This window comes from Mycetomoellerius zeteki, unplaced genomic scaffold, assembly GCF_001594055.1.
Source record: "Mycetomoellerius zeteki isolate Tzet28-1 unplaced genomic scaffold, Tzet1.0 scaffold433, whole genome shotgun sequence".
NCBI classification, from domain to species: Eukaryota; Metazoa; Arthropoda; class Insecta; order Hymenoptera; family Formicidae; genus Mycetomoellerius; species Mycetomoellerius zeteki.
In genome coordinates, this window is record NW_017257428.1 from 542,128 (window position 1) to 553,786 (window position 11,659).

The 11,659-nt window shown below is 38.3% G+C and overlaps 1 protein-coding gene across 1 annotated transcript; it reads left to right on the plus strand.

Moving 5' to 3' along the window:
- Positions 1-805: 805 nt before the first annotated feature.
- Positions 806-7,236, plus strand: LOC108726720 (uncharacterized). The gene is made up of 3 exons (XM_018454469.1): positions 806-928; positions 3,245-5,825; positions 6,058-7,236. Exons 1-3 carry the CDS (start codon positions 848-850, stop codon positions 6,792-6,794), a joined length of 3,399 nt encoding a protein of 1,132 aa, XP_018309971.1. The 5' UTR covers positions 806-847; the 3' UTR covers positions 6,795-7,236.
- Positions 7,237-11,659: the final 4,423 nt, after the last annotated feature.

Sequence of the window (11,659 nt, forward strand, 5' to 3'; positions counted from 1 at the left end):
ACATTATTATTATACGCATCACGCAGCAGCTTATATTCGATATATGCTCTTCCCAGGGAATACATAAAAGTCAACAAAAAATTAAAATGACTTTATATTTGCCTGACTTTATACTTGACTTTATATTCTTGATTTGTATTATGCGTATACCTTGTAATTGTGTTTGTTGCACTGTACCTACGCGCGTATCTTATAGATATCTTCGAGCGGTTGATAATATATCTAATTCTTACTTTTTTTCCTGTCAATTACTACGATGCTATTATGTTATTATTATTTTTCTATTGTATTCACATTGTATTATTAGATAGGCTCATAACAGCAGTCTTGCTGGCGCCTCATCTTTTACACTTGCAATAAATTAAATGAAACTAAATTAAAATATCAATCTTCAAGAGGCTGGGCTACAGTAAGACAGATCGATCCGATCTTGAAAAGTGGGACACAGTAGCTTATAGATAAGAGCGCTTCCAATCCAAATTTTTAAGAGAGCTTTTAACGATAAGTGGTATTAGATCGGAAGTTGTAATTGCGGATATAAAGTTTAGGAAAGCGGCTTTCGAGCGATCAAATACTTATATGTAGATAAAAAGAACGTAAAACACCACGCGTTAGATCGCGAGATAAGTAGAACTCGAGTTCCCAGGGCGGTTTCATATCGTCATGTTCATGATTAATTTCAATCTCGTCGCGTGCACCTGGACCACACAGCACAGTACCGCACAAGCCGTCCTCACCCACGTGCACGTCATAAAGACATGCACACACACCTTATATAAGCTACGCGAAAACTTGATCGGTTTGCATTGTTGTCGGAGCGAAGTCTGCGTCGTCTCGCGAGTGAGTTATGGCACCGGCAATGTCATCGCGGATCGCGATACGGGAGATCGGGTTTACTTTGATCCTGCTGCTCGTGTCATCCGCGCAGGTGAGACGGGGGTATCCCGATCTTATCGTGAAAGAAAGTTGGGAAAAGAGAAAAAGAGAGAGGTGAAGGAGAGATGAAATTTTAATAGATATATTTTAATTTTATTATCTTTTTAATTTATTTTTAATTTTAATTAGAATTTATGTTTAATTTTTTTATTTATTTATCATTTTATTAATTTTTAAATTAATTTCAACATATATTATAATAAAATAAATTAATAAGGAATTAATATAATGCCAATGAAAGCCGACACAGACGTGTGTAATCAAATACGATATATATGTCAATTGATAGATACAGACGTTTCGACCAGCAAGATTGGGTCCTCTTCAATATATAAATAACAAATTCAGAATCCAATATAAGTTATACTATATAAATTATAAGTTATACAATAGGTAGTTTGCAATTATTGAATCATTGCTGAGCTGTTGTCCAATTTTAAAAGTTCCTCCTTATCGTCTGTTGTACTTAGCCGGATACCCAAACAAAAATTCGGTGATTTAACTAAAAACGGGTTAAAGTAACTACATTCGAATGTAATCTATAAAATAAATTGCCAAAATTATGATGCATCTTATGTGGGCCAAACGAAACGGTTATTAAAAACTCGCATTAATGAACATCGTAATAATAGGAATACCAAACTATACTCAGTAATCATGGAACATAGAATGGAGTATAATCATGATTTTGATGAACAACATAAAAATTTTGGACGAAGAACGAGGGCTCAATAAAAGATTAATCTCCGAAGCGATCCATATAAAAAAGCAAAAAAATGGACTCAATTTGCAAAATGACACGGAATTGTTGGATCCGTTATATCATGATTTAGTTAAGAGGAAATAATGTTTTCTTATTTTATATAAATTATAATTTGCGGAGCTGTTTGTTATATTGGTATTTATTCTATGTAACATTTATATCTGTAAACCCTGGAATTTGAAATGTCCTCTCACACGCTCTCAAGACGTAGACATAATCACATCGCAAAAGAATCATCGTTATGCTGAGCACAATGTAAGTTGTTGAACTGACATATTTTTAACTTATTGACTATGCAATAGCATTTCAAAAACATCACTTTAACCCGTTTTTAGTTAAATCATCGAATTTTTGTTTGGCTTTGTATCCGGGTAAGTACAACAGACGATAAGGAAGTTTTAAAGTTGGACAATAGCCTAGCGATGATTCAATAATTGCAAACTACCTATTATATAACTTATAATTGGATTCTGAATTTGTTATTTATACATTGAAGAGGACCCAATCTTGCTGGTCAAAACGTCTGTATCTATTGATTGACATATATATCGTATTTGATTACACACGTCCAACTGTGTCGGCTCTCATTGGCATTATATTCATTCTTTATTGATTTATTATTTGGAGCCTTATTCAACTTTAATTGTTAAAATAAATTGAGATTTATTCAAACGTAAATTAAAATTTAAGTAAAATGTATTTTAGTACATTTTAATATTTATAATATTAAAATATACACAGCATATATTTTTAATATTTCTATAAATAAAGAAAAATCATAATTTTTTAAACTGATTAGAAATAAATACTTAGGAGCTTTTGAAATATTGATTAATATATGCATTTTTCATTAATATGTGCATTTTTATATTTAATCCAAATTTATTTTTGGTATTATAATGATTTATAATAAAATCATATGTTACTCGAGAGAGATCGTATTTACTTATTTCTTGAAAGATTTATTGGATTATCGTTTGTCAAATTAGAGACATCAACTCAACCAAGATTTATTGGGTTATCGTTTGTCAAATTAGAGACACCATCTCGACCAAGTCAGGGATAATAGACTCTGACGAATAACGATATTACATTCCAATATCGTCGACGTGTTATTGAACAAGTTAACAATGAGAACGATGCCCGATAAAGGTCGTTAAATTCTTTGCGACCCTCGCAATAACATAACGGAGAAAATAAAAGAAATAAAAAATCATGCCAAATGGCCACGGAATTTAGAGAATTAGCCGTTATGTTACTAATTAATGTTTTTGTATAATCGATCGAAATGGACATATCCACCGTGTTATCAACTTGGATTTTTAGTTTTGTCAAACTTTCCTTTGCAAATTGAATACTTTTATGTCGCAACGACATTTTAAAAATAAGGCAAAATAAAATAAATACTATTTTACAGATTACAGATTAATTAAATTGTAGATTAATTAAATGTTTATCTATTTATTTACAAAAAACATGTTAAAGAGAGGAGTTGATCTCTCTCAGCTGTTTCAGGATAGTTGTTTTATTTCCTAATTTCTCTAGGCGGTGGACTATGAATTCCACAGACACGACGAGATATCAGTGAATTTGAACGACAACATAATCTTGACGAGCCGCGACTTTCTCGAGCAGCTGAATTTCGTAGCGCCAAAAGAGAGTTACACATTACAAGAAGCCACGGAGTACTTACTGTATTTCGGTGCTCTCCTGCGAGCGCGAATAGTCGACACCTTCGGCAGCCTTCTGTACGATTATTATGATGACTTCAGTGTTGCGGAAGTGGAGGCGTTGCACAAGATATATTGGAAGATCCTCGAGCGACAGTACGACATATTCGACCTAATCCCCAGTGTCCTGAGGAACCAGGATACGAGACCGTCCAGGATCTGTGCCGAGATCTACAAACACTCCAGGGACTCCTGTCTGAGAAGTAGCGCCAGCATGTGCCGCAGAATCAGGAAGCAGCACGATCTCCCGCATCCCGACGATCACAATACAGCCGCGTTGAATGTCACGTATCACGTGTACTATTCGTCCAAGATATCGAAGCAATATCCCAGAGGTTTCTCTCTGGCGACGTTACTGAGGCTCCTGCAGCGGGAAGTGCTGGTAATCACGCCCAATCTACTCTCTGGACTTTTCTATAATGTAAGATACGAGAACTACGACGACGATGTTCGCCTCGCCGAGAGGGAACTTGTACGACACTTTCATGAAATTTCGAAGACCGAAATTTCAGTGTCGACGGTGGAGCTGAGGAAGTTTCATACTATGAATTCCTTCTTTAAGTACTACATCGGTATATACGCTGAGAAATCTTCGAACGACGATCTGAAAAAGTACGCGCTCCTGATTGCGAAAAGAATCTCCGACGACGTCGGCACGATCGACGAGAATATCCACTTGCTCGGTAACGTCTACGAGAACCAAGCGATTCACGTTGAATATCTCTTCGATCTCGTGCTGCCTGATGACCTACTTGAGAAAGACCTAATCGAGGCTAAGAAATACCTAGTGATGAAATTAAACAAATTCAACGTGGTGGAAAAGTACCTGAAAGTGCAGAAGTATCAGCAGACCACTCCCGCTCAGCTGTTGATGGAGATCACCGGACAGCTGATAGACATCGACTTTGCCAAAAACATCGCGACGTCTCTGCGGATGCACGCGAAATTCTGGCACAAGAGCCGTATGATCGAAAGCCTCGACGAGCTGCTGGAACTGTTCGATGCCTATGAAAATTTACGGCAAGTGCCGCGCTACTTGCACATAATGGAGAAAATCGATGGAATCAAGGAGAGTTTGCAGGATATGAAGGACATCCCCGTTGAGATTCTCTGCAATGTTCCGCGAGCTTGTCTGCGAATAGGTTTAAAACTGATTTTACGTTGTAAATTGATAAATTCTCAAATCAAAGATTCCATCAAAAACTTTTTGGAGATGAGTGACGAGTGCGTGGACACTCCGGATTTAAGACGCTCAGTAGAGATCCCGTTCAAAATATCAAAAAAACGTTTTAGCACAACATTGCTGACTACAGGCCTAACCGGCGAAACTACGATTCGACGCAGTACAGCCCGTAAATTCAAAGCGACTACAGAGCTTGTTGAATCTATCAAAACTACAGAGACTCCAAGGAGACCCAAAGGTCATGCTTCGGACTTTCCGAGGACGACGACGACAACTGTGTTGACGACTACGACCGAACCCATGCCAATCTCAACCATGGCCATAACCAGTACGACAGTTGCGACAACTACACCATTACCTACAACAATTACAACGTTACCCACGACAACTACGACTTCGCCTGTTACAGAATTATCTACGACTACGTTGCCAACGACAACTACAACATTATCTACAACTACGACAATGTTGCCAACAACTACAACATTGCCTACGACTACCACAACATTGCCTACGACTACCACAGAAGTGCCTACGACTACAACATTGCCAACGACTACCACAACAGTGCCTACGACTACCACAGAAGTGCCTACGACTACCACAACAGTGCCTACGACTACCACAGAAGTGCCTACGACTACCACAACATTGCCTACGACTATCACAGCAGTGCCTACGACTACCACAACATTGCCTACGATTACCACAGAAGTGCCTACGACTATCACAACATTGCCTACGACTACCACAACATTGCCTACAACTACCACCACAACTTTGCCCACAGTGATCAGTACAACATTGCCTACAACTTCCACAACGCATGCCATGACGACAACCACGATATCACCTACAACGGAGGTACCGATCGTGGATACCAACGTAGTAATAGCACTGAATCGTTCAAAGATCATGACAAAAGTATTCACACCACACGTTGACATCGGAATTTCGACAAAGACCTTGATAACAGCAACACCTGTCCCCATCAGCCCTTGCGAAGCGGCTGAATGCATTACTGAACAAAGTACAACTAGCAAATATGTCGAAACGACGCCTACTCTGCTCTCGACGACGCAATCTCCGACGACGACGCCGACGATGCAGACTTCCACTCTTGAAACTACTGAGCCACCGCATCATCAAGACTTAACTACGGACTCTGCAGTTTTTTCAACAACTGAGTTGATTGAAATGCCGACTACGAAAGGTAAAATAACGTTACATTACATTTTACACAATTCTTTTCACAATATGAGAGAGAAAATTATAATTTTTAATTGCACTAATATTATAATATAATCTTTCGGTTGAAAAAAATACTCATATTATAGATACACATTTATTCATTTAACAGATGAATAAGCTTTAATGTATTTTAAACACACATAGCTGTATATAAATAAACTTCCAAAATTAACATACTGTGAAATGCAACACAGGCTGCGCGCAGATCTGCTTAGAAAAATGCGAATTCAACGTCGAAACACCGGGGAGGTCCTGCGAAACAAGCTGCGACTCCGTGACGGAAGACTGCAACGAGGACAATCCTCCGGAGACGAGCTCTCAGGAATGTGACAAGAGTTGCGAGTGCGATACCAAAGAAAAGAGCGGCGAGTGCATGACCTTGTGTCCTCCGGACAACGCGGAGAGCTCATCCTGCGAGGATGGCGACTGCATGACAGCGGGGGTGCCGCCGTTGAGTATAAAACTTGAACGCTCGCGAATACGCAGCAGCATGTGCGAGATCCCGAATCTCCATCATCGTCGTCAGTTGAGACGGTTGGCGAAGATGCGGGCGATCAGCGCCAACGTTGGAACCGCGACGTCACGCGTCGATATCTCTAGATCGAAGACGTCGCATCATCGAGATCAAATTGCGACCAAGAAACTGTACAAAATGGTGGACACCGAAATACCTTATACCAAAAGCAAGAAGGTAACGGGATACTTGCAGAAGAAATCTCTTCATGGCCGATTGAGCGGGAACGACAGAGAACAAAGGCGTCGCAAGGAACGGGAACAAATCTACAGGTTGAAGAAGCGGCTGGCGAGAAAACTCAGCGGGAAACTGGCCCATAAAACAACGATACATCACACGAGAGGGATCGTAGATCCATTTCGCCATAGTCAGATTAAAAGGATATCCGAGAGAGGCGCGAAATTAATCGACGCGTAAAAGGCCGAGACGAGATCAGAGTTTATTGATTTAAAATTACGTCGTTTTAGCAAGTAATGTTATTATAGCTGTTATGTAATTATATGGCCGTCACTTCACGTGCTGCGTTTAGCGTACTTTTCGTCCATTTAATCGGGTCAGAGGCGAAAAATATCGTGGATTAACGTAACGGGAGGAGCTAATTATATTGAAGACAAGAGCGTTTATCGAATTCGGTTAAACGATTACTCGGTCCGGAGGGTTTAATTTAATAGCTGTCTATATTTAATCGGACCGTCGTCGAATCGTATGAATTATAAATTATTTCTTCGATACTTTCTCAAAGAGGCCGTCGTTGACGTCGCAACATTGATCAATTAAAGTCACGTTAATAAGATCTCTTATCAGCGTTTCGAGCTAAAATTTATATTACAAGCGGCTAAAGTATTTTCGAACGTTTAAATTGTTAAACTTTTTTTTCGATAAATTTTGTAAATTCTGGAAATAATCGTATTTTGATATTGTATCATGATAATTTTCTTCAGTCTATTTATACAGTTTGTTTACTAGACTAAGAAAATCGACGTATAAGTTTACAAGAATCAGAAATAGAAATTACGATATTCGTTAAAGATACAATTATTTGAGTATTTCGAGATTCTTCTTGTTCCTGCTAGAGAAGACTTGACTTCCCTTTTTAGCGAGCGCTCGAACAAACACTCGACGTGCACATTCTCGTTCCGTGGCGAGCAAGTAGCGACGAGGTCCGGCGTGAGTAAACGCCATAAACGGATAAGCGGAGCAAACGATAGAACACAATGAGAAGTAAATTTGACATGGCCGGTGCCCGGCGCGTAATCTGTCTTATTAAACGGTCCCGCTCGCACAGTGAGCGATTACATTTGAATTTACGCTCGAAATAAGCGCCGTGTCGCGCTATCGAGCCAATTAATTCTCCATCCCCAGGATATACCTTTACGACCACGGCGAATCCGCTTCATTTCGCCGATAGTTATTCACCACGCGAGAGTGACCTTTTTTCTTTTTTTTCTCTCCGAGATTGCGGGATTGGAAATTCACGAGCTTCTCAAACGCGACCTCGCGCGGCTGTCCGACACGAAGAAATTCCGATGTTTTTATCCGTCATAGAGGCGAACCCGCGAATCGTTTTCAGCAAACATATGTAAATATATAAACGTATTTCACCCACGCGGCTCGTCCGCGTTCGTGAATCCGAAAGCGCTATTAAGTAAGTAATCATCGATATTAATCGAGTGCTCGTAATTTTATCGAAGAACTGGCAGTATGGGCACGATTTCTAGGAGAAAGAAAACGCGGTGGGATTATCCAATCATGCCGCGATATATCATTTCCCCAGATAAACAAATCCTTTCCTGAGAAAATAAGTTCGTGCGAGATTCCTCGCGTCAAGTTATTTTAAATAAGCCACTCTGAGCTACTCCTTGTCGAAAATCAGATATTCCCTGTCAAACAAATCATTGGTACGATACCTGCGTTCCTATAAATTGTTTCTCTATATTTTTTCTGAGGGTGGAAGCACAGAGTCTTGCATAACGCATAATACATAAAAAAAAATGTACCAATCAAAATCCTTCATTTCCTTTCTTTCTTTGAAATAAAAGGCTTTGATTGGTTGATTTTTTTTATGCTTTATGCATCATGCGTTATGTAAAAGCTTCGGTCTTAAGGCGATCCTTGCAAAGGTTTTCTTCGCCACCCTTCATCGACTTCGCGATCACAAATGTCGATTCGATTACGTACGCGCTCGAAATTCTAAGAATCTTGTAAAATACGACACGAGCGCGTAAACGAGTCCAAGAAAATTATATCGATATAATTGGTACACGTGCCAGACTCGATACTTGAAATAACGCCCGCTCTGTATAGACAGAGCGTGATTACCCGTGAAGTATTTACAAAGGGGGGTGTGCGCATACATATAATACAAACATGATCGTATCAAGCTGCTGTTTACCGGTTAAATAATGTGGGAATCAAACTGAATGGAAGCCATAGCCCTCTGATTTTTTTTGAGATTTTTCATATAATTTTTTAGAATTTTTAATTAATTTTATAACTATTTAGGAAATTTTTCATTTTTTAAATACAAATTAAAATACTTTTTAAAAGTGCCTGTAAATAGTTTACACCTTTTCTTTTAGAATTTTTCATGTATGTATTTTGAAATATTTTAAGATTTCTAAGATTTCTCTTTCTATAATTTTTGATGAAATCTCTCTGAGAAAGTTTAAAATATTTTTTCAAAAATTATAGAATGAAAAATCTGAAAGAATATTGTAGAATTCACAAGATATGAAAAATTCTGACAAAACATGTAGATTTTTTTCTGTAACTCTGAGAAAAATTTTCACCGGGGAGGAGTGGCGAAGAAAAAGGAGCACACTTTTTCTCTTTATTTTTTTAAAGTGAGTTTCTTCTGCAAGTATCAATCTATTAATCGTAAATACATCGCGAGTTTGCTCAGTAAAAGATCGTACGCGTGGTTTACATATCTCGATATAGATTTTTTGCCGGAGAATTTTTTTCACTATTTACGCGACATTTCGCGACACGTTATTGACATTAGCGGTCGCGAGTGCCGTGGTCAAATGTGATTATAACCAGTCTAAACCGGTCGATTCCTGAAAAGTACGGGGACTGTCCTGCATTTAACAGAGCGCGGGTGCACGCGCGAGCGGTCTCTTTTTTTTATCAATTTATGTGGCACTCACGTGCTCTTCTATCTACAAGCCGCCTTTCATAAAATGTCTATGCGCGCGACGTGACGTATGTTTGCTGCGCCAGTTAAACCACCGCAGCTGACAAGTCGGCCGTTTATATCGGCTGGCTCATGTGAGCGGCAATTTGTATCGACGTACAAATTCGCAATTTGCACAGGGATACGTCATCACGAAATTCCAAAAAGGTAAACGCATGATGACTCTTGTCACGAGGAGAAGCAAATCGCGATCACGCGCCACAGTGTTAAGGCTACGGCTAGAGATGAAAATGACCAAATTTTATGATAACTTATTCGGCAATTTACCGTAAATTAATCAGTAATTTTATGGAGACTGGTAAAATGGTAATTTAAAAAAATTATAAAAATAAAGTAATTTGATATATAAGAGTATTTCAAGTCATCAAGTTAAAAAGTTTAAAAACACTTTATTTAATTTAAATTTTTATTTTGATACTACATATTGATATAATAATTAAGAAACTATATAGGTACGTAATAACTAGAGAAACTTCAAATAAATTATTAAAATTTTGAAAACAAAAAGTGTGACAGGTACAGTAGTCTTAAACTATATTTTTCATACCTTATAAACTTATATAAAATTAAATGATAGAAATAGAAGAAAAAAAATATATCATCGTGTAACTTTTCAAATTACGTGATTTTAAAAAATCATGTACTAATTTGGAACAATCCATTGCACGATTTACATGTTTTAATTACATGATTTCGTTATGTAACTTTGTGACGTAATTTTTTTCAATAGGGTACGTTTAGATTTAGTCAATAGCCTTGTTATTCATATATCAGCGATTTCTATTAGGAATATTGAATGATTGTATAATTTTATACAATACATAAGTACGAAAATATAGTCTATTTGTGCATAAAACTATAAGAAACAACAAATTTGACCAAAATTACCAATCATTACCATTTTACCGTAATTTTACCGTAAATAATTGTAAAATTGAATTTGACAGTAATTTTGCATCTCTAGCTATGGCATATAAAAAACGTAAGCAGTAAGCAAGTGAACATTTTATTGCTGGTTACTCTCTAAAAATTTTAGAGTGAATTGTCACTCTGAAGAGTGAAATCTCATGGGCTTTCTACAATAAGTCATTATCTAAGCTTTTAAATCTTAAGTCGTAAGAAATTGATCAATCATATTCGATTATTCTTCCCACATTCGACTATGATTGACACTTAAGACTGAAAGCTCAAGACTTAAGGCCTGTCCAATTTGAGCTCCGGAGCCAAAACGCAAAGCCATCGGCGCAAAAAAATTCAATGTGGATAAGATTTCGGAGACTGTAAAGCGTTGATATGCATCTGAGTGACGCTTATCAATACTTTATAGTTCCTAAAATCTTACATTGAATTTTTTTGCGTCGATGGTTTTGCATTTTGGCTCCGAAGCTCAAATTGGACAGGTCTGATCTAGCTTAGGATAATAGCTTGTCGTAGAAAGCCCATCACACTTAAAGATTGGAAATTGATCTCTCTTTTTCAAACGACAGATTCAATTTTCACTTTTTAGAATGAGATTCCACTCCAAAGAATTTAGAGAGTACGTTATTGCGCCTTTGTACTGATTGTGGTCGATTAGCTTACGGCTTACATGCATTTCGCTGCCTTACGTTTTTCTGTACGTGCTATAATAACTTTTACCACGCAGCGAAACACGAGAGGATCTCCCGTATGTGAGAGAATGCGATTATGGAATCTGAATTCGGACAGAAACGTTTCGTTAACGAAGCATCGAGACGACTTGCGTATACATATATGACCTTTCTTGTCACCTCGCTTGGGTGAATCGCGACGCTCCGTCGCGATCAGGTTTTGTCAAAGGGCAGAAGTCCCATCGTCGTCATCGTTAAAGATCGAGGGAGTAGGAGTGGAGGAAAGAGTTCGGTGCGTTGGAGGTTTCCACTGATGCCGTTGCTAGGCATCCCATATACGGGTGAGATAGAGACAGAGAGAGAGAGAGAGAGAAGAAGAGAACGAGAGGGAACGAGCGACGGGGGCAAAACGAGAAACTCGAGACAAAGAAAGAGAGAAAGACAGAGAAAAAGAGAAAGAGAGAGTGAGGAGATGAAGGGAGGCGGGGTGGGGGGGG

Bases quoted from the DNA above. Each gene is read 5' to 3' on its own strand.
- LOC108726720 (XM_018454469.1), top strand. From the start codon at position 848: ATGGCACCGGCAATGTCATCGCGGATCGCGATACGGGAGATCGGGTTT. The intron at 929-3,244 runs GTGAGACGGGGG...TAATTTCTCTAG, and splicing joins TGCTCGTGTCATCCGCGCAG to GCGGTGGACTATGAATTCCA. The intron at 5,826-6,057 runs GTAAAATAACGT...AATGCAACACAG, and splicing joins TGAAATGCCGACTACGAAAG to GCTGCGCGCAGATCTGCTTA.